The sequence below is a fragment of the Populus nigra genome, chromosome 10 (genome assembly GCF_951802175.1).
Source record: "Populus nigra chromosome 10, ddPopNigr1.1, whole genome shotgun sequence".
Lineage (NCBI taxonomy): Eukaryota > Viridiplantae > Streptophyta > Magnoliopsida > Malpighiales > Salicaceae > Populus > Populus nigra.
In genome coordinates this window covers 10,216,720-10,241,109 of record NC_084861.1, presented here as the reverse complement: position 1 = coordinate 10,241,109, position 24,390 = coordinate 10,216,720, and the positions used below count along the sequence as shown (strand labels likewise).

The 24,390-nt window shown below is 30.8% G+C and overlaps 2 protein-coding genes across 4 annotated transcripts; both read right to left on the bottom strand.

Annotated features, from left to right (window-relative positions):
• Window positions 1-994: 994 nt before the first annotated feature.
• On the bottom strand, window positions 995-3,484 carry LOC133705015 (uncharacterized). Of its 3 annotated transcripts, none has more exons than XM_062130111.1 (4): window positions 3,313-3,484; window positions 3,182-3,226; window positions 1,586-1,683; window positions 995-1,272 (listed from the first exon to the last, which is right to left on the bottom strand). In XM_062130111.1, the coding sequence occupies exons 1-4, from the start codon at window positions 3,364-3,366 to the stop codon at window positions 1,242-1,244; spliced, it is 228 nt and encodes a 75-aa protein (XP_061986095.1). In that variant the 5' UTR covers window positions 3,367-3,484; the 3' UTR covers window positions 995-1,241. The 3 variants fall into 3 exon arrangements, with proteins under 3 accessions (XP_061986095.1, XP_061986094.1, XP_061986093.1); XM_062130110.1 differs by having other exon boundaries at window positions 995-1,277; window positions 3,322-3,476; XM_062130109.1 differs by having other exon boundaries at window positions 995-1,277; window positions 3,313-3,473.
• Window positions 3,485-4,006: 522 nt separating this feature from the next.
• On the bottom strand, window positions 4,007-6,874 carry LOC133704648 (polygalacturonase At1g48100-like). Its single transcript, XM_062129537.1, has 6 exons — window positions 6,255-6,874; window positions 5,995-6,162; window positions 5,862-5,906; window positions 5,554-5,761; window positions 5,362-5,443; window positions 4,007-4,820 (listed from the first exon to the last, which is right to left on the bottom strand). Exons 1-6 carry the CDS (start codon window positions 6,696-6,698, stop codon window positions 4,319-4,321), a joined length of 1,449 nt encoding a protein of 482 aa, XP_061985521.1. The 5' UTR covers window positions 6,699-6,874; the 3' UTR covers window positions 4,007-4,318.
• Window positions 6,875-24,390: the final 17,516 nt, after the last annotated feature.

The window sequence follows — 24,390 nt, the reverse complement described above, 5'->3', positions numbered from 1 at the left end:
ATGATAAAGTGGATGGTAATGGTAGTTGTGAGATTATAACTGTTATATTTGTGATACTAATAGTATTAATAGTAATGATGGGAGTCACAAGATGATGGTTGTTATGGTAATGATAATAAGAACAATTAATGATGGAATGGTGGTTACTTTTTGTTCTTGTTTTAAGGATAGTGGTATTTAATAATTATGACAAGATGGGAATAAAATAATAATTATATTGATAATAAAATGGTTATAAAGCATTATGGTGGAATGACGTAAAATAATGGTTATATAGTGATTATATTTATAATATGAGTGGTTGTGTTAATATGGAAGTAGCTGATAGAACTTAGAAGCCTAGAAGGCGTGGTGTTGATGAATATTATGAAATAGTAGGGCAAAAAAAAAAATTCCCCTCTATATATATTATTTTATTTTATTTTTTATCCTACTAAAAATATATCATGAGTGTTCTTTCCTGCTTCATTATTTTATTTTTGTATCCTATTAAAAATATAATTCAACTATTGTACTATCATAGGCTTATAAATATCTTAGGGGCTTTGATAAGGATGGATGGATTATTTGCTGGTCTTTTTCCTAGTTTTACTTTTTTATTAAAAAGATATTCAATTAACTCTTAAATTAAAGCTTACGACATTTTAATTGATCTAAGTGAAAACAGTATATATATATATATATATATATAAACTGTTTTCACACACACACACACACACACACACACACATACATATGATATAAGAGAGTCATCTCACCTTTTCACTTTCACACATAGCATGCTTTGATTGGCTAATAGCTGTTTCCTTACTGGTGTGGCTATACCCATTTGTAAATATTGGATCTTTTCACTGTAGATTTCCATTTGAACTGCGAGTCTTTTACCATTTATTGTTTGTTTATGGGCAGCATCATCTTTAAAATTGCAAAGGTTGTTAAAAGGAAAGGAAAAAAAAAGAGAGAGAAAGAAAGAAAGTAAAGAAAGATATACGTATTAAGAAAACCGCATGCATAGCCAGCATGGAATCTTCCCATTTATGCAAATTCTATTAAGCATATGGTCCTCTAACACTCGGAATATTGATGACGACTAAGAAAGAAAAACCCCTCTCGTTATCTGATTGACAGCCTAAAACTTCATTTGACTCACCAACTGTATCCTGGGGCCCGTTCCTCTACTTAAGATTCTGAAGAAACATTAAATACTCTTGATCGTTCTACGACCAGACAGCCTCTCAGCTTCATACAGTATGTGATTTATAAGTCCCCTCGCTGCACTGCAATCACGGAGAAGACGTCAAACTCGTTCCCATAAAAAATAGAACAACAAACTACAAGTCAATGTGTATCCGACAATCCAGCTTGGTATTCGACCAAACAAATTAAACAAGGAGCTGTTTTGCACTTTAAATATAAAACAATGCAATTGGCATCTTGGTTGCCTAATCAAGTAATTTGCTTCTAGATACTCGACACATAGCAAGCGAAACCGTTCCTAAAACATGGACATATTACATGAAATGAAACAAACACAAGAAGAAGCTAAAAATTAACATTGTGGAAAACAAAGTGAATTTCAACTTACTCATCCTTCAACTTTTGAATTTTCTCTGGATCAGTCTCATGTTTGTTTCTTTTAAACTGCTGCCTTACCATATTGACAAGAAGCTCCGTGTTATGTTGCTGCCACGATAATTGAAACACAAATATCAACACACATCGACTAAAAATTAGTCATAGAAGCTAACTGAAACAAGATAAATACTGATGTTGCCCTTTTTTTTTTCCCTTTCATTCTTCTTTTAAGAAGCCAGTATTAGATTCTTTAAATTCCATTGCAGAGAAGTTACTGCAAGAACAGAAAATTACAAAAACCCACACAGGTGGAGTTACACACCAGATTACCAGGAAAGAAGAAAAAGACTAGATCTTAAAGCCTTAACATGCCACCTCTTATAGCTTGAACATGTCACCCAAGGAGGATGGAGTGTCAAACCAACGACCAGTAGCATTCTAGGTGATGCTGATGAGTGCCAACGTGGCTCATCTAACATAACTATACAACATACCAAAGTAAGAGTTGACTCCCAAAATCAGTACCCCAATTCCACATCAGAGTACCACCATTCAGGGCATCTTGGATGACCAAAAAACAAATTTTTGGTTGGCCTTTCATCAACAAACCTTGTAGTAGAGTATGCTCCAAACCCAACTGTTATCCAAAACACAAATTATAGCCTAACAACAAAACCAGATGATCTCTGAACCCCTTGCCTTGCTAACAAATCAGCCATGCTACTCCCTTCTAACAAAGTATGGAAAAAAACTACTTAATCACACGGCTTCCTAAAAGACTGAATTAACAAAACCGACATGGTATTTCCAAGGCTTATCCTCTGCTTTATTCAACCAACCACCAATGCTGAATCTGTTTCAACAACCAGTCTGTCACCAATCATCATATCTCTATTAATTGAGATCACAAGTGCTTTAAGTGCAGCTAGCAGTGGAACAAAATTAGAATTTATAAAACCAGCAAATATTGAGAACGAGAAACTATATTTCAAAACCCCACCAACACCAGCAAGCCCAACCTTGCCAAGCAACAAGCCATCTGTATTCAACTTCATCAATCCAGGAGAATTGCACACGTAATTTCCTATCTAATAATACCATCCGCAAATCAAACCAAGTCAGAAGAGCTATATGGAAAGCCATCCATGGTTACTTTAATTAATCCAGACACGTAACACCTTTGAGAAAACTAACTCATCTGAGCAAGCCAAATCGACCACAGTATAACATAGAACAACATATTTTCTCGGGAATTCTCTACAACTAGAAACACCCAGCCAATAGAGCATCCATAGATGGTGGACAACTCCATTGCATGCCTCATCAGAAACACAAACTGCTCCAAATCAGCCAATGATTTCGAAAATTAAAAATAATAAAACAGTCTCCACTTCACAGTTACTCTGACTTGCATGCATGGACAATACCTCCACTCTCAAGCTTAGAGGATGTCTAGTGTTAGCTCTAGAGGCCGCACAAAAATTAGCACCTAAGCAGGAGTTCCTCCGGCACAGTCTGACTTATCTAGCAGCTATGTCGAGTGTTGCTAATCTAATTAATGAGCTCAATTAATCAAAACATAAATAAGTAGAGAGAAATTATTTACTTGATGACCAATATATTTAGCTCGTCGAAGACATTCACGGTAAAGCTGCAATTAAAACCATGAAAATCAGGGATCTGAGTAATTACTACTAGTGTAGATTTAATTGAGGCAGAAATAAAATGATACTTAACTCTAATTACATTGTTGGCTAGTTCAGGAGGCAGCGCAGTTTGCAATGACGGCATCGTTTCTTGAGAGAGAGAGAGAGAGAGACGATTCAATTTGCTGTTGCAGCAAATGAAAACGAAACTGCTTGGTGGTGCGTTTCTGGTGCATGTTGTTGCATTTGTTGGGTTGTGTAAACTGGAAAATATAGGCCTACTTAGCCCATTTGTTGGTGGGCTTAGACTATTAGCTGGATTGTTTAGAGAGAAGCGTGTGTGTGCCTTTCGTCTCTTTCTCTGCTTCCCCTTCAGTGGCAACCCAACGGTGAAGGTGCAATAGGGCTAAGGGCGTGGTTAAAATAAAGTTGTTTCTTTATAGTATATTCCATGTAGATATCTATTTGCCTCTTCTTTTTTCGTTGATGAGTAATTTGATTGATGTCCTTGATTTGATATTGGAGATAAACATGCTGGTGGTAGTTTTATAGTTTGAACTTTAAATGTGATAGTTTGACTGTAAAGAAAAGCTATAAAAATCAAGGAGTCCACATACCCCAATCCATTAAACTTAATAACTCTCTACGATTAGATATTTTGAGTTCATTTCAAAGTAAAAAAAACTGTTGATTTTTTTTTTTTTTTTTTTTTTTTGGGGGGGGGGGGGTCGGTATATCTTCGTGGTGTGTTAATACCTAAATCTTCTTTCTCAAAAAAATAAAAATAAAAATAAAAACTCAAATCTTTTATAATAATAATGATGGTAAAATCCACTCTAATCTATTGCACCACTAAAAGAAAAAAGAAAAAAAAAAACAACAATCAATTACACAGTCGAAGGTAAGAAAAAACAGCCCGTATTCTACTACATCATCGCACAATAAGGGGGAAATACCCTAACAGGGATGGAGACTCCGTAATAATCAAGACCCAGAACAAGATACCAGTGGATCTTGGGTTCTGTAGTATACAGCATCCTATATGGTACAATAGTATTGGCAATAACCAAAACTACTAGTATGATTGCAATTATATCTCAGCAACCAGCAGAGGAGACCTCCCCTTGACTCTCAGGCTGTCCTTCTCTTAAGCAATTTATAGGAGGAATAGTCACTGTTTCTTGAGTTCCATAGGCATTCCAACAAAAGGGATCATCCATCAATTCACCTTCTTCAGGGAGAAGCTCAACCTCTGATAGAATTATATCGGTGCAGGCTACTGTGTCACTACAAGCAAAGTGTATTGGTGGGGTTCTAACATCATATGTGCCCTTAATGTTCCTGTATGTAACGCCTGTGACATAGACAGCTGAGGTCTCATTTAGACAAGCCTTCGATAGGCAGTAGTATTGGTCTATGTTCATGCAGTTCCTAACATTCTCCATTTGGATGTTTTCAAAGTTTATGTCGGATACGCAACCCGTGCCTCCTTGCCATGTCTTGATCCTCAGTCCATTGTCTGATTCTTTTATTACTGAATTTCGGACGGTTATGTTCCTTACACATGCCTGGGAATGGTGTACTCCCAGGCTTCCAATGCTGAAGAAAACAGAGGGAAAATGCAGAGTTTTAGAATCTTGAACCAGAGTTAACTTGGTGTCAATCCCATATAAGTAAATTCAACAAGAATATGAAAATCATTTGGAACTTCATATTTGTATTTCTATAAGAATAAGAAAAGGAAAAGGAAAAGGAAAACACATTCAATCAACAGGCCATGCATCAATAGATAGTTTTCTCTATAAATTTTTAGCAAAAATGCAAAATGGCATTTTGCTATGTGATGATCACGTCAAGGTGGAAATCAAGTTCTTGGCTAGTTTTCTTTCTTTCTTTCTTTCTAAATCAACTTTTTGAATTACTTTTTTTGTGATAAATGATAAATACTTTTGTGCGTCGACAAATGGTATTTATCAAACACTGAAAAACTGTCATATGGCCATCATGTTGTAGGGCCAAGCATGGCCTCAACTGTAATGAAAAGAGACCAAAAAATAGCTTCACACAGTGAACTGGTGGTTGGTAGTTAATACAACCATGATACCTATTTAATTGAAACAGAGAGAAGATTGTACGGTACCTAATCCCGTGACTGGGACCACAGGTGAGACCATCTATATCAACATTCGAGCATCCTGTCCCGATCGATATGCAATCGTCACCTGTTTAAGTTGAGGAATCCATTATTAGAAACGGCTTGATAGCAGATAATTAATCTGAAAATAGAGATTATAAATAAGAATGCGCTGTTGTTTTTTTTAGTTTGTCGTACCGTTGCTAATGGAAGAGTCGTATATGCCAACAGCCTTAGTGTTCTCTATGTGAATCCCATCAGTATTGGGGCTAAGTTTAGGGGAAGATATGGACAGTTTTTCTATCAAAACTCCTTCACAGCCATCAAATTTCATATGGAATTGGGGGCTGTTCTGGATTCTTAAGCCACTGACTGCCAAATTGGAGCTCATGAAAAAGCGAATTAACTGAAACAATTAACAAATTTGTAGCGGTTAAAGTATGGCGAAAGTATGTAGTGATTGATTCAATTTTTATCTAAATTACGTGGAGAATATTTTCACTTACAGCAGGGCTATCACACGGTCCTTTTGATGTCGATCCATTTGGGCTCTGGAATCATATCATATTGCGACAGAAAATGTTAATTTGGTTCGATTACAGAATTAATGAAATGCTGACTTCATTCAAGAAATATTACCCTGTGAGGTTTGCAGGGTAGATCCCACCACTTCTCTCCATTTCCTTCAATGGTTCCTTTTCCAGTGAGAGTCATACCGTCAAGTCGATAAAACACAAGCCATTGCTTTGTGCTATCTTTTTCTGGCCAGCAATCCGGTCCATCTGGCGGCATCAGGTACCCATCCACCTATTCACATTACAATTTTCTGTAAGCCACAGGAGACTAGACATGGCAAGGTTATACAAAAACAATCAGAAACATGGATATAAATGTTTTACCTGAAACACTAGTCCTGGCTTGCATGGACCTGTGAAAATAGTTGAGGTGATCATGAAAGAATGACCTGAAGGAGCCAGAATAACACCAGATTCCGCTCCACAAGCTTCTTTCCAAGCCTGCCTGAATGCATCGGTGTCGTCAGTGGAGCCATCACCAACTGCCCCATAATCCATTACATTGAAAATGCCGCCTGAACTGGTATTTCCAGGATCGTTCGGATAAGGGTCTGAAGGGATTGAAGGAGGATTAGAAGGGGATGAAGGGGCAACGGGGTTTTGAGGATCCGGGGTATCATCAGGGGGTGGAGAAACGGGGGACCCTATATTGTTGGAGCTCTTGTTCTTTGGCTTATGGTAATGGTACCTTCCTTCTACATTGCTTGAATTGTAAAGCAGAAGGGACACCCCAATGCAAATGGCAAAAAAACCACGAATGATCTCCATGAAAATGAAATGAAGGGTGGTAGTGTAGGCAGTGTGTTCTGTGAGAAATAAAAAGAAATCAAGAATTTTGTCAATGTAAAACAATGACAAGTACAGCTTCTCAAAGTTAATAAGTGAGAAACAGCACAAGAGAGAATTTTTTACAGCTGCTAGGGGCCTCAAGTGAAGTGGAAAGGGGGATTGATTTATACTCCTGTAAAAGGACATCCAAAAAATGGTTCTGATGTATATGGTCGGCACGTGTCATGTTCCTGTTGATTGAAATATTATTGTTTCTTTAATAACAGTTGGGAATTAAATTTGGAGGATTGGCCTTGTGTGGCAAATTTTGCAGAACGCGCTTGAAAGTTCAGTGGAAACCAATGTGTTCATCTAACCTTTCATTTCTGTTTGTCATGTTTTCTCACATTTTGTTTAGCTCTATTAAAACTTAGAGGGGAGAGAGTAAAATACTACTAGATCGCTTGGCTAGGACACAATTCGCCGTGCTCTCAACGATACGATTAGTTTCAAGTGCACTTGACGAGACATTAATTCTATCGTCTCAAGTAGTATAATTTCCCCTTCATTTGATATACAATACATGGTCGGTTTTCCTCTGTTGTTCTTTCCCCTTTCCAATAGAAAATCATTTGTTGTTTTTAGTTGCCTAATCAGGGAAAGGTAGGGCTGGGAAGGATTTGCATCTTCGACAGAGCTAGCTTGTGAACTGCTTTGAGGCCCATATTTTCTAGAGCAAAGTGCCAAAAACAGTTGTATTAGGCTTGTGTTGCGTGCAGGGCTTCTAAAACAACGAACAAGCATTCATACACAAATCCCTTTTTCTTCTTTTGGGAAAAATAAACAAGTTATGGAAGCAAGTCCTGTCCTCTACATGCATAGCCTATGGATCACACAGGAAACGTTTTATACTATCAGTGTGCATCCAGACTTTAAGTTGATTAGTTGTCATGGTCACTGAAATCGGAAGAGAGTTCCTCCTATAGCTATTTACAGGTAATGAGGAATTAGAATTAAGCGGACTGTTCCAGTTGAATAACTACATATATAGTCATTGTGCCTACGACTGAAGCCAGAAGATAAGATCCATGAGATGCGTATGAAAGGAATGCTAACAAAAGCAACCCAGCCTGATGCGTGGTGTTAACTAGAAATTGGCTCTACATAAAACAAAAGGGTGATTTTGACCATTCAATGTATGGCTTTAGCTTGTGTATTGCTGTACGCATACAAAACCCTGAAGAGAGGGCAACAACTTAAACAGAGTCTTGATTGATTGTGTTTTGTAAGTAGCAAGTTAACTACATCTGCCAAACCCTTACTATGACAGTTATTTTAGCCGTATCTTGAACACGGACAATCAACCTTCTTACGCATCGCAACGCTATTCTATTTTAGTTTATGATAAACTACTTGTTAGGTTTTTCTATAATTATATGACATCATTAAAGGACTTGTGTCCATCCTTTTCATGTTAAATTACGAGCCAATTTGTTTTTGTATTTGTAATTGTGTTTAAAAGTATTTTAAAAGTATGTTTAGCTTAAAAAAATATTAAATTAATAGATTTTTAGTACTCTCTCATGGTTTTAATATCAAGAACTTTTAAAAAAAATATTTTAATGTTTTTTCCCCGTAATATCAAATATATATATATATATATAACATCAAAATTTGATTGGAAAGGTCACATTCTCTCACAGAATTTAATTCCCACTTAAATTAGGGCAAATAAAGATATCACATTCATGAAGAAAATATATTACATCACAATACATGCATGATTTCATGTGATTCCATTTATTGTTGATCACCTGATCACTGCTCTTCCATTAGGTCAAAGAGAGAAACAGAAAGGGAGAAATTTCTTATGACACCAAAACATATTGTGGTAGCAATCTGGTAACATATGAATGTTTTGGCTTGAAGTGAAGCGAATCAGTACCGACACTCGTGACTCTTTATTGTTTTCTAGCTCTTTGTGGCCAGTAGAAGTAAGAAACATGTAGTAGGTCCACGACAACAGAATTAAACCATTCACGGGTGCATCCAAAACCTGTGGTTCAGAAAAAAAAAAAATTATGGTTGCATCCTCTCTCGCGAGTGGACAAATCGACTTTTAAAACTCGCGTGACCCATTTTTTAAACACACCTTGAGAGGTAATTATACTATTATAGATTCACCACGACTTATGTTCATCGCTCACGTCACCTCCACGTTGGCAGCTGGTAAGCGTGCGATTCCAAGTACTCTTGCAGCTCCAAATGTTAATCAAGTAGCAAGTTGATGACGTGCTCAATGAATGTGAATTGGAAGGTGGGTTTACGGCTTTTACGGAGGTTAATATTTGTCGGTGAAAATGGGAATTTATGGATTCAAGAACATCCGTGTTTGTCTTAATCTATCACGTGCGTGCTCTCACGGGACTAGATTAGAGGCTAAAAAGTCGAGATTCTGTGATTTAGAATTTGGGTGCACTTTTTGTACATGATCCCTCGAGCATTGATGCTTGAGTTTGTGGTTTAAAGTTATGACACGTAGCATGTCCTTTCTCTTTTTCTTTTAATAAAAAGAAAACTGTCCTTTCTCTATTTCACACCCCACGCTCGCTAAATTATTTGGCTCGGTGGGTTCAAGCAGGGAGCCTGTTTATGTGGGACTTCTCTTCAGCAATCATCATTCCATTTCATCAGTTTTTGCGGAAAAAGTTTAACGATTCGTTCACGGTTCGGTTTTATATATACTTAGAATTGAAAATAAATAGGGCAAATAATTTTATTTTTTATTTTTTTACTAGTCAACTTGTGTACATTTTAACTAATCTTTACAGTACTTTAAGTTAATAATTAGATAAGCCTCTGATAACTATCAATATTAATAATTACAGGACTTGAATCTGAAATTACATAGAAAAAAAACTCTTTAATTTCAATCTACCACTAAAGCAGTTACTTGACTGGGGGCAAATAAATTTTTTCAACCTGTCGTTGAGGATTTAAATCCGAGACAGTATATATGAGAGTTTTAATGAGATGTTGGCAAAAATAGCATTACATTCTTTCAATGTTTAAAGAATAATAGGTTTGTGACGCGCGACACTTTGAATCAAAAGCCATCGGTGATGTGTTTTTTTTTCTTTTTTTCTTTTCTGTAATGAAAGGTTATTTATGAAGCTTCAATGCAATTCACAGTTCCGCGATTCACGAGTTGGTTTTTTTTCCTCAGTGGACAGCTTACATGTGCATTGAATGTGTGTTATTTGCACTGTGTGTATATATATATATATATATATATATATACACATAACACCCAACTAATAAATGAATCATGTATCGCAGCAGCCTGCAGGTATTAAATATTAATAATTTTAAAAATACCACGCCTTTAATGTATAATCATGGAAAAAAATCTTTCAAAGTATAGAGACATGTTGATTTTCTTGACTAGAGATTAATTATCACTTGTTAGTTTATTCTGTATTGTGATTTTCTTTGTTCAACTTTTAGACAATGATTGCTTTCAATGAAACCAACCTTTACCTCCATGATGCTGCCTTTTGTGATTTTCCATGATGATGATGGTATGTTTTCCGTTGATTAGCTTTTGGTTCAAAGTATAGAGACATGTTTATTTTCTTGACTAGAGATTAATTATCACTTGTTAGTTTATATCAAAAATAAATAAAAAATATTTTTTCAATGTATTACTAATAAAAAAACATTTTAAAAAATAATTATTATCACATTAACAAACAAATTTGTATTTAAAAAAAAAAGAAACAGTGATGTGGTAATTGCTTGGATCGCTTAACAAACAAATTCACGCCCATGCTTGTTATGGACGGATTAAAAATAAATATAACATGATTGATGTCATAGCTCATAATAAACAAAATTGCAGTTGTATACTTTGCTCAATCCAACGTTAATTTTTCTAACTAGTGTTTTTATTTTTCATTTCCATTCACTTTTTTCTTCATAAAGCTGATAAATTATTTTGAGCGAGAAGATGAATTATTTTGGGCGAAAAAGTCTCTCATGCCTGACTTGCATCTGTTACTGTCATCTGCCACACACATGTTAAAACCAGCATGTTAGAAAAACAAATAAATACAGTTCTCCTTGATGAGCCCTTCCTCTGTGCGAGTTGGAAGGAGTAGATGGGTAGTATAGTTGATGGCATGTCGGGACTGGAGAAAATGTATCTCTGATCGTGAGTTATGACCCCTCATATAGTTCGTATTGCATCCTTCAACAGTAAAAGTGCCTGTGATTCTGTTTTTGGTACAAAACTTGCGCAGATAAAGATGCAGTGAGAGGCAAGATAAGGAGATGGCTGTTGTGGTTATAAAAAGAAAAAAGATAGTTGCTGTGCTTAGAGCGTGTGTGGAATTGTAGTGTATATTAATTTTTATAGTGTTTTTTTAAAATATATATATTAAAATAATATTTTTTATTTTTAATAGTAACATATCAAAATTAAAAAAACATTAAAAATAATAACTTAAAATTAAAAATTTTAAAAAACACGATCCGGACACCCAAAGAAACACTGCCTCGATCCTGGCAAGAACAAAATTGCGGGGGCTCAGATAGAATGGTTGCCAAACGAATCGTGATAATTTTATTTTTGTGAAGAGACTTTTATAAAGGCAATAACCTGTACAAGTAACAAACTCACCCAGCAAATACCAGTAAATACAGTAGTCGAGCGCAAGCTTACCTGAATATTTATGTTGATATATAAAAACAAACAAACTCACCCAGCAAACACGGTCAAAAATGGACAGATCCTATATTATTTATTAAATGATATATATTAGAAGAGCTTTGCTTTTTACCCTAACAATAAACATAAGAGTTTGGCTTTTCACAGTATTAATTAACAGTAAAAGGCAAAAAAAATTGCTTGTTTTCAAAATTTTCTTAGATTTTTTTATTAATTTTATAACTCAACATTAAGTTTATTAGATATTAAATTTCATAATTTATTTTGTTTTACTTTTTATATAATTATTCTGAGCTCATAACTCGGGTCGCAAGTTTTGAGAATTAGCCGTGTTGACTCGGATTATTTTTTTATTATATTTTTTATTTTAATTTCAACTTCATTCTTCTATATTGGGTTGGTTGAGAATTGAGATTCGAAAATATATTTTGATTTTTTTCTAGGGGATTATTATGGTCTTGTGACTTGGCTTGCGAATTTTATAGGTTAGTTATGTTGACTTTTTTTTTATTTATTTATTTTCAATTTTATAATTAAGTATTGGGTTGGTTAAGAATTAAACTTTATATTTTTTTATTTCTTGATTTAGTTTGACCCGAGTCATTTTTTTGTTTTTTTTATTTGATTTTTTTTTTCAATTTTATCTTTTAGCATTGGTTTGAGTGTGAATTAAGCTTTGTGTTTTTATTTTATTTTTTGCTTTCTATGGCGTTATCAATGTCTTGTGACCCGAGTCGCAAGTTAAGCCGATTAACTCTATTGTTTTCCTTTTTCTAGTTATTTATTTTAATTTCATTATTCAGTGTTGGTTTTATTGAGAATTAAGCTCTATAATTTGTTTTAGTTTATGTTTTGTGAGGCTATCCTAGTTTCATAACCAGATTCATGGGTTTGGTCAGTTGATTTTAATGGTTTTTTTGTGTTTATTTTTTAATTAATTTTTTAATTTCATTCTTCAATGCTAAATTGATTGAAAATTAAATTTTATAATTTATTTCGATCCGCTTTCTACATGGTTATTTCAGACTCATGATCCATGTTTGGCGAGTTTATTCAGGTTGACTTGGTTCATTATTTTAGTTGAATTTTGTTTATATTTCATCCTTTAATGCTATGGTGGTTGAGATTTTGGTTTAGCAATTTATTTATTTTTATTTGTTGGGTTATTAGATTTTCATGATTTTGATAATATATTTGACGGATTAAACCATATTGATACGAGTCAATTTAATATATTTTTATTTCAATACTTTAAAAAAATATGTTGTTTTGATTTTTTTTCAAGTTAAATCTTATTTTGATTGGTTACCCGAGTTATTTTTAGATATGACAAGTTAACTAGGTCAATAAATCAATTCTCATATAGTTAATTTTTTTATCTAAAAAACACATTAATAATATTTGAATATTTTTTGGTATTTTTTTTTTTAAAAAAAAACTGATCTAACCTAGTGGACACAATAATCTATTGCATACTAAACGGCTACTTATTCCGGGTCCTGCCCATCTTCCAGTTTTCAAAGTTCCAACATAAAAGTTTTTTTAAAAAAAGGAAAAAAAACATTTAACATGCAGCTGGCAATCTGATGATTTTCCTGAAATTCAAAGTGACACGTCGGGATGCGAAAGATTGGAGAAGAGACACGTGTCGGGCAGGAACTTAGGGGTATGTGTGTCACGGGTGATTGGCAGAAGATTATGGCACATACGTCATTGTAATTCAATGGCGTTTTATAAAAAATTTGAGTTTTTTTTTAGTTTTAAAATTTTTTTCTGTTTTAAAATTATTTTGATGTTTTAATATAAAAATTTTAAAAAATATTATTTTAATATATCTTAAAATAAAAAACATTTTAAAAAATAACTTTTATTATATCTCAAAACTGAAACTTATACACTGATTAGATTCTTGATGCAGGTTCTTAGATACCAAGTCCCACGTTTAGAAGACAGCAAAACAAGTTCAGAATGGAGACATGGCATGAAACAGAATCTAGGTGATGATTAAAGTCATTAGGAGACATTCGTTGAGGCCTGTACCCAGTTTGATTAAGGTATTATTTAGTGTGGTTGTTGAACTATCGTTTTGTTTATTTTTTATTTTTTATTTTAATTTTTAATTTTTTATAATGTTAACAATATCTTTTAAAAAATAAAATAAATTAAATTATTTTAATATGTTTATAAGTGAAAAGCATTTTTTATAAGTCAAAAACACCCCCTAATGGTTGAATTTTTAAATCTGATTTGTTCTGTTATTGACTTTTGTTACATGATCATCCTCTCTTGTGAAGGGAATCAACGAGGACAGGTCAGCAGTGTCCTAAAATCTTTCTACGTGGCTCTATGCTAGGGTCTTTAATTTTTCATATCCACGTCCGTTTTCTTGGAAATCCAGATAAAGAATTGGAAACTTTTAAGAAAATTCAACAATGGAACTCAACTTTCCGGGGAAATTAATACACTACAATAGAACAACAATTTTCCACCTACTTTTAACGTGGCAATCCTGCACACTTCGATGTAATTGTTTCCAGAACATTCCAATGAAATGTCATGGATACGAGACCTGTCACGGTGTCTGTATTTATTGTTATTATGAGTGTGTTGGCAGTGTGGTATTTTTTTATTAAAATGCATGTCAATAATTTTTTTATTTTTTAAAAATTATTTTTAATATTAGCACATCAAAACGATTCAAAATATACAAATCATATTAAATTTTAAAAAAATTAAATTAAATTTTATGTGAAACCACTTCCCAAACATTCTCTATATTATTATTATACTCACTTCAATCCAAGATGAAATGCTGATTTTACTTTTTAGTAGGCAAAGTAGGATGCATTGGGTATAGAGAGACGATGATAATTTTCGTAAAACACATTAGTTATTATTTAATAGAAAGGGGTTAGATGGTAATTTTGTTTTTTCTATAAAATTACTTAATTATTCTTGTAAGATAAAAAAATCAATTGGATCAGCAGCGTTTGCAGCACTATGACAGCTATTGTATTTTTTTCTTGTCTACTTGATTTTATTGTTGGAAAAAAATATCAAATCAACCCTTAAAATTTATTTTAATTAAGAATTCATCTATATTCTCCTTGTTACACTTTTTTTTTTCTGGTGGGGGTGGGGGGTTTGAAGAATAATTGTACAATTCAATTTCATCCATAATTAATATTTTTATTTATTAGATTTGATTCATGTTCTTTTGATTTATTATTTTTTTATTTTAGATGATCTTGACAATTGTTTTTTTTTAATTTTATAATTCTTTAAATTTTTCACTGTAAAATCTAATTCCTTTTTCATTGTTGTATTTTTTTGACCTTGCAAAATATTTATCTAGATTGATTATTATTATTATTATTTCATCTTTCAACATTTAATTAGCTGGGTGTTTAACTTCTTAGTTGAATCCAAATTTAAATTTAATGGTTTGCGGGTTGAGAGATTGACCTTGATTTACAAAGTTGACATAAGTTTATTTGGGGGGGTTTTTCCTTTGTTTTAGGTTTTTTTCCATCCTCAGCATTTTGTTATTTTTTAATTCATTTTCTATACTATTTTATAGTCAACACGGGTTGTCTCGGTTTTTTTTTTCCTGTCTTTGTTGAATTTAGGTTTTCTAAAGGAATTTTTTTTTAAATTGATTGATTTCATCCTTCAACTTTTAATTTTTTAAGTATTGAGCTCCTAGGTTGAGCCCATGTCAAGAATTTAACGGATTGCGGATTTGAAAGTTTATCTCAGATTTACAAAGTTTATCGGGACTTGCTTGTTTTTTTTTCTTCATATTTAATCTTCTAACATTCATTTTTGCTCTCTTTTCTATATGATTTATCTTTTTTAAAAAAAATAACAAGGGCTATTTTGAGTTTTTTTTTTCAATTTTTGTTAGATTTCACTTCTTTAAAATGGATTTTATTTTTTAATTAAATTAAATTTATTGATTTCATCATTGACATCTGATTTGAGGCAGTGCTGGAAGGAATTTTGTTTTTTTTTGAAAAATTAGTATTCTTTATTTTTTTACATTTTATTTGTATAGATTATTTCGGTATCATGCCTCGAATTATAAATTCAACAGGTTTATCATGTTTGACTTGTGTTTTTTACTGCCTTTTATTTTATTTTTTATCTCGAGTTAATGATCAAAATCTTATATTTTTTTTTGAAAAAATAAATTTACATCTTCTTGGTATTTTTTTTGTAATAAAAAAATAATAGATGTAATATTTTTAATTGATAATAGTTTATTAAATTAATAATTGTTTTTAATTTCATCAATAATTGATATTTTTATTTATTAGATTTGATTCATGTTCTTTTTATTTATTATTTTTTTATTTTGGTTGATCTTGACAATTTTTTTTTTCAATTTTATAATTCTTTAGATTTTCCCCTGTAAAATCTAATTCATTTTTCATTGTTGTATTTTTTTGACCTTGCAAGATATTTAACTATATTGATTATTATTGTTATTATTTTGTCTTTCAGCATTTAATTAGCTGGGTGTTTAACTTCTTAGTTGAATTCAGATTTAAATTTAATGGTTTGCGGGTTAAGAAATTGACCTTGATTTACAGAGTTGACATAGGTTTCTTTGGAAAGGTTTTTTTTTTGTTTTAGTTTTTTTTCCATCCTCGGCATTTTGTTATTTTTTAATTCACTTTCTATGCTATTTTCTAGTCAACACGGGTTGTTTTGGTTTTTTTTTTTCCTGTCTTTCATGAATTTAGGTTTTTTAAAGGAATTTTATTTTTAAATTGAATTAAATTGATTGATTTCATCATTCAACTTTGAATTTTTTAGGTATTGAGCTCCTAGGTTGAGCTCAGGTCAAGAATTTAACGGATTGCAGATTTAAAAGTTTATTTCAGATTTACAAAGTTCATCGGGACTTGCTTGTTTTTTTTTCTTCATATTTAATCTTCTAACATTCCTTTTTGCTCTCTTTTCTATATGATTTATTTTTCTTTTTGCTATTTTGAGTTTTTTTTCCAGTTTTTGTTAGATTTCACTTCTCTAAAATAGATTTTATTTTTTAATTAAATTAAATTCATTGATTTCATCATTGACATCTGATTTGAGGCAGTGCCGGAAGGAATTTTGTTTTTTTTGAAAAATTAATATTCTTTGTTTTTTTACATTTTATTTGTATAGATTATTCTGGTATCATATCTCGAATTATAAATTCATCAGGTTTACCATATTTAACTTGTGTTTTTTACTGCCTTTTATTTTATTTTTTATCTCGAGTTAATGATCAAAATCTTATATTTTTTTTGAAAAAATAAATTTACATCTTCTTGATATTTTTTTTGTAAAAAATAAATAATAGGCTTGCAACGTAACGCGTACCATCTATCTAATATTGGATGAAGCATATAAGTACATTTAAGCGGACAATTTAATTTCATAAATTAAAAAAAAAACATGGATCACTACATGAAGGAATCAATTAAACTACGCAGTCAACCATATCAGGAATAAATCGAGCATGCTGTTCAACCAAGGTTAATTTAAGCATCTTTATAATATTTTTCTAATTAATTATATGATGTCACATTTTTGTTTCACCTGGGTTAAAAAATAGAGGCCTGAAAGTGGTTGTGCGTAAAATAAATCCATTATAAGATTCATTAAATCCACCTACTTCTTCCATCAACGTGACTCAGAGTAGAGCAATTTCTATAGATACCTGGATGCATTATAATCTAGAGTGTTTCAAGTTGTGGACTATTAATTATTTTTATTTACTATGTCATAGTAATTTATCTCGATAACTTAAATCAATTATTCTGTAATTATGCTAATTACCAACAATATACCATAACTACGAGTTAAAAGACACGATATTATATTAGATTTTGTAACAACAGGTAACAACAGATTCTCAGGTAGATTCATCAATTGCTTTGTGAGAAATTATTTTAACTTTTCATGATTTAACCAATTGATTTATAATTATATTGATTACCGATAATTAAGTATAGTTTTATTAAAAAAAAATATTGTCACCTCAAAGAAGAAAAGAGTCCGTGAACTTCGTTTTTTTAAAAAAAACAATTTACAAACGTAAAAATTATCCACTTTGTAGATTTAAAGATATGGTAATCATAATTACTTAAAAACCAAAATACGTGGGGTGAATACTTGCAGACAACAATGTTCACCTTAACACAAGTGTTAAACACAGTGGATAACTCTATTTATTTTTTAAAAAATCATTTTCATCCTCAACTTTTTATTCTAAACGATTTAATTTTAATTAAAAACCAATTAATTTAGACTTTTTAGGTAATGGTGAAACTGGAATGATAGGGACCAAAATTTAAAAGACATTAAACATGGGTGACGTATCAAAAATTTCGAGAAAAAATACATTTTGGTATTTTAATTTTAGAAACAATACAAATTATATGATTTTGGTGTCTCAATTCTTTTAAATTTAATTTTGGTATAGACAGTTATTTGTTTTAGTCCATAGTTAAAAGAGAAGAGAGGTCACCAGATCTCGACAATAAAAAGAGAAAATATCATTGACATTAATTTATGCCATAAAAAATTATCTATATTTGTGTCAAATAATTTCATTTGATGAGAAAATTTCAAATTAAATGTTTTTTTTTCTTACTTTTAAAGTTCATGAAAAACATTTACGAGCCCAGTTTGATTTTTTTGGGTTAATTTTAATTTTTGGGATGCTTTTTTAATTTTTTAGGTTGTTAATAAGTTTACCATGGCTTTTAAGGTGTTTAGAGTCAAAAATAAGTTGAAGAACATGTTTTTTGATAAAAAAACACAAGCTCTGATCTTATGAACATCTTAGTTAGTGGAATCCGGGTAAATCATATTATGCATCATCTAATTTTTTTTCAAAACATTTGGGGCAAACTACATATTATCCACCTTGATTGCAATTAAAAAATTAAGGAACTAATTGAACGGGTCCTGATGAAATGGGCCACGTAGGCGAGCTAGGCTTGCCAAACCCCAACAACGTTTGATTTTTGTTTTTTTTTTCTAAATTATTTTTTATATGGTTATTTTTTAAAATTAATGCTTTTTACATGATTTTAAAAGAATATTTTCATATAATATTTTTAATACATGCAACCTTTTATAATGTTTTTTTTCTCTTTTATTTTATTTAGTGAATTTAACTCGTATCTCAATTTTTATTATCATTTGCTTAAATAAAACAATTATTTTAATAAAAAAATTAATAAATACAATCAGTCATGTCTTTACTTGTGATATTAAATATATTGATATATATTTGTTTTTAATTTTTAATTTTTTAATTTTTTAGTTATCATTTATCATTTTTTCATTTATTAACACAAATAATTATCAATTTATTTTATGATACACATACATGATTTATTTATTATTAAAACCATGTTGAAAAAATATGTATATATAATTTTTTTATTTTTAAAAAATATTTGAAGCGCGGCAGGGTCAAGTATGGGTCACAATTAATGCATGTTCACGTGACTATAACAATCACAGCCGATCAGTGAGCCGTTTCGCTTTTGAATTTTAAACAGGGATTTTGTGGCCCACGGTGTGAGCCGTGAGGGGTCATCTAACCCTCTGGGTATTCTACTACGAAGAATAAATTTTAAGCTTGAAGGAAAGCAAATTTGCAGAGAGTACTGAGTACATGTGCACCTCAAAATGGCCACAGATGCACTACTGTACACGAGTGTAAACAACACGCACGCCAAAAAGGCACGAGTGCTCAATTGTAAATTTTAATGCCTGACCACGATAAAGACGGGTTAATTGTACCATGGAATGGAGGTCTTCAATTATAAAATTGTCTTTTTTTAAAAAAAAGTATTTTTTTAAATGATTTTTTTTTCTTTAAATTAATTTTTGTTATGTGTACAAATCGTTTTGATATTCTTATAATTTTTAAAAAATAAAAAATATCATTTTAATAAATTTTCAAATCAAAAACATTTTAAAAAATAATTATTTCCACACTTCCAAACACTCCATGGTACCCTAGCCTTCTACAGTATGCAGACTAACTAGCTACAACGAACAGAAGCATTATTCAGCTAACCAACTTCTAAAATCTAAACAATATCCTTGATTTGATCAAGAGAAGAATTGCTAGAATTCATCACAGCTGCTAGACTTGTTTACTAACCCCTGATTCACGATGGGTGTTGAATGATAACCCTAATGTGGTAAATGGGCCTCCATGTATAAAATCTTAAGACAGGTTTGATTAGTGGGCCAGCTGCATAAATGTTCCTTTTAGGTACCGTACCAGCATGGATAAATGTCCGCCCACCTGGGATGAGGAAGGACAGCATAAGTTCGAGGCTTGACAATACTACGACATGGTTTGCTCTGGCATTTATTCGTTCTTATTCCAACATTCGATGTTTACGTCTGCTCGAGCCTAAATTTCTTCGAAGCTGATTCTTTAGGTCCACTAGTGCTAGATAGCTCAAACTGAAATGTGGTTGAAAAATAGAAAAAATTAATGCATGGCATCGAATAAAATATTGATAATTTACAAGTAGCAGTCAATGCTACTTGTGATCGATGCAATGGTAAATTATAACTGTAAAAAATGTTTTGATAGTCTACTTTCAAATGTTTTATGTCGGCTAGTGTACGTAAAGGCCAAAAAAAAATCATTTTGTAACTTCCTGTGTTTTGGCTCTCCGATGGATTTCTGAGCACTTGCTTTTGGAAAGAAAAAAAATATATCAAACATGGTTTTTCGTTACCTTATGGAAAAAATTCAAAAACTCAAATACACATTCACCCCGCCAAAAAAAAATAAAAAAAATCTGAGCACTTGTTTTAAAATAAAAAACAAACAAACATGGCTTTCTGTTACCTTATTGAAAAAATTCAAAAACTTTTTTAAAAATATATATTTTCAACCCCCTGTCTCATATTTGAGACAAAGAAGGGGATTCTTTTTAAAAGAATTTTTTAATTTAAAATATATTAAAATAATATTTTTTATTTTTAAAAATTATTTTTGATACCAGATATTAAAATAATTTAAAATTATAAAAAAATTAAAAAATCAAAACTTTGTGAGAGGGTGGCTGCAACACCCAACAACCCCCTAAAAAACCAACTTTTATGCAAAGTTTGATTGCTGTTCTTGTATAAAAATGAAGAAGATATTAGAGATAAAAATATGTTTGATTGAGGAGACAAAGAGAAATGCATAAAAATATTTTTTTCTTGAATAATTTTGAAGTAAATTTATGTATTTTTTAAAATAAGTGGTATATAAAAGACATGTTTTCATATATATTATTTTTTATCCTTAAAATATCATCGTGACAAACTTTCAACTCCAATAATGTTCAACTAAGACTTGTAAATATAAAATTTGTTATTATCATAATTTTAAAATCAAATTCGGGGATCAATCTGAGACAAGGTTTGGGTCACTGGTTGAATTGACCCGAATCGGCGTGAGAATAAAAATGGTTATACTCGTAATTTTAGAACTTGATTCGGGAGTTGATCCAGGATAAGACCGAAGTCACAAGTAGAGTTAACCATTGACTTGAGTCGACACAAGAACAACAGTAATTATTGACATAGTTTTGAAACCCGACTTGAGGGTCAACCTGAAGCAAAGTCAGGATGACATGTTAGACAGTCAACATAAAATAAAAGTTATTATTATCATAGTTTAAAAACTTAATTCAAGATTCAACCTGAGGCAAACCCTGGGTCATAGATCATGAGGGTCAACCCGGGTCATTGCAAGGATATAAATTATTATTATCATAATTTTAAAACTCGAACTTATGGGTCAACATAGGTTGACCTGAGTCGTTGTATGGATAAAAATAGTTATTATCATGGTTTTAAAACCTGAATCGTGAATAGACCCAGAGCAAGGTTCAAGTCTCGGGTTGAGAGGGTCAACCCATCAATTTAGTCATGGTTTTGCAATTAAGATTATTATAATATTGTTAATTTTAACACTTACTCTAATCTAAGTAAAAAATATGTACGTGTCTAGTTATTTTATAAAATATACAAGTTTGACAATGATACATATTAATGGTATAATATTTTTTTTCGTATTTTTTTATCTTGTTTGTCATAACTAAATAAAATATAAAAATAATTATTTTATCTAATATATCATTATCAAATATAATCTTATTTTTTTTAATTTATCTTTTCTATTTGTTTTTTATATCTCGGTATAATAACTAAATACTACCTTGAATAACCATAAAAAAATATTAAATGTCCCATTTCCATATTCGAAGAATAAATAACTCCAACGCAGTAACAGTGACTGCCATGGACATTGTTTTATTTTTTTTAACCATAAAAAATTGATTTCTTTTTTTTATTATTTGAAAAGCAACGGGCAAGTATAACAACACGAAAGGATATGGTTGAATGTTGTTGATACTGTTTTTTATAAAAAAACGTACGATCCTAGGCTGGTTGATTTCGTTTATTTTGATATCCTCTCATATTTAAGCTTTATATTGTAATCCAAAACAATGTCACAAAACCCAGTTTGATATAACATGTTAATTAGATGATTTATCAATCCAGAACTCAACTACAACCAAGTTTTATATTAAATTAAATAAAAGTTAAAATAATTAAATTTAGATGACTTAGTGGGTCAATTTATATAACCCGATTATACTTAATTTTATTTTTTTAAATAATATTATTTAACTTTAAAAAAACATCTTAAAAAATATGTTTTTATTGACTCAGTTAAACTTTAATTGACCTATTTAACCTCAACTTAAGACCTGGGTTGAATAATGAACCGAATGTATCTTACAACTATAATTTATAAAGATGAAAGTATCACTAATGATAGCAATATTTGATAATCATTTAGGTAGTGTCTTAGTGGTAAGAGTTTGGGACCAAGAGGTTTGCTTCCTCTGTGGTCTCAGGTTCGAGTCATGTAATTGCTCATATGATAGCCACTGGAAGCTTACATGGTCGTTAACTTCAGGGCTCGTGGAATTAGTCAAGGTGCGCGCAAATTGACCCGGACACCTATATTAAACTAAAAAAAAATTATTTGCTGACTCATTGGTGTTTTTTTAATGTATTTTTATTTTAAAAATAATGGACATTACAAAACATGTTTTGCCTTTTTTTTTCTATCAAAAGTATAAACATTTTTTTAATTACAATGTTTTTTTTTAAATGTCCTGGATCTTGCTTTTTATAAAAAAACAAAAAAAAAACATTCAAGGTAAACAAAACCTTAACTGAGCCTTTTTTAAACAAAAAAGATGAAAAGATGAAAACAGTTGTGTTAAAAATACCTCAATATCAAATATGATAAAGCATTGATGATTTTTTTATATAAAAGCCTCCGAGTATTGCAAGCTAGCAGATGTATGTTTACAAAGGATGGACAAAACCCTGAAACTTTTTTACATGACCCATCAAACGTGATTTAAAAAAAAACCATTCATTATCTTCGTGTATTTTTTATATGCGTGTGTGTGTATTTATTCAATTAAAAATTATTAAATTAAGTAGTTCAATGACAAATCATTTAAGCACTTCTCTGAGCTAAGATGGCAACTGATTTTTTATTATTAATTCACCTTCCTGGATTGTAATCTTAAAGGAAGCTTGGAGAAAATAATTTCATGACAAAATTGGATCAGGATGTTCATCATCTAAAATTTTAGGGAGTATCTGAGAGTGTTGTGTGGTTATTTTTCAAAATGATTTCAATTGGAAAAGTATTAAAATAATATATTTTTATTTTTTTAATTATTTTTAACATCAACACATAAAAATAACCTGAAAACACCAAAGAAATATTAATTTAAAGCAAAGAAAAAATATAAAAATAAAAACAAATTTTTTCAAAAGCACGCTTGAAACGCAAAAACAAATAAGATCAAATATAAAAAACTTAATTAAAAAATGGATTGGAGGAGATTCTAATGCATAATAGTGATTACTAGATTTTTCCGCTCACGTCGTGGGATAGATCAATTTTTTTATAATATAAAAAAGATATTCAAATGGTGATAATTCGAGTGAATCCAGGTTAACTTTACTAACCAGCGATCCAAGATAGCCTCAAAGGAATGAAAGAGAAAGAAAAAGAGAGAAAGTTCAAGGCTTAAATAGCACAATATCAAATAATAAAATTAACAAAAAAATTGAAGTTAAATCTAGCTAATATTCAAAATCAGCAACTCTAGCTATAAGATTGAGATGACCATGCAAAATATTAAAAAAAATCTTGAACAAAATTCCTAACCATCAAACAAATAATAAAAAAAAATAGTAATCAAAATAACAATGGCCAAACTTGATATAAAAACTAATGACAAAAATAATGAGGGACTCAATTGAAAAATAAAATAAAATAAAGCAATTAAAATAACAAGAACCAATTTAGACTAAAAAACAAATGAAATAAAATACCGACGGATAAAATTGAAAGAAAAAAACAAATTAAAAGAAGGATTTAAAAAGAAAAATTAAAAAAAAAGGGACTAAACATAGTAAAAAAGAGATAAATGAAATAAAATGTTGAAATAAAAAATTAAAAGAAAAAAACCAATAAAAAAATAAAAAAAACAGTAATAATGAGAATGAGTATCATATTTGATATATAAACAAAACAAAATCTAATGGAAATGGATGAAACTAAAAAATATATATAAAAAAAAGAATAAAAAAAAGACTAAGCAAAAGAAAGAGGATCGTAATTTAATCTTTTTTCTCTATTAAATTTTTTATATCAAAATAATATTATCTTTACTTTTTAATTGGATAAAAAATCAAGCGATTAGTTAAGGGAAAATCATGTTAACACCTTTTAGATTTTTGACCATTATTTATCTATCAAAATAATGTCATTTTTACTTCATGCATAGTTAAAAAATCCGATTGACCCTCGTAACTCCAATCATTTGACCCGACTCATAA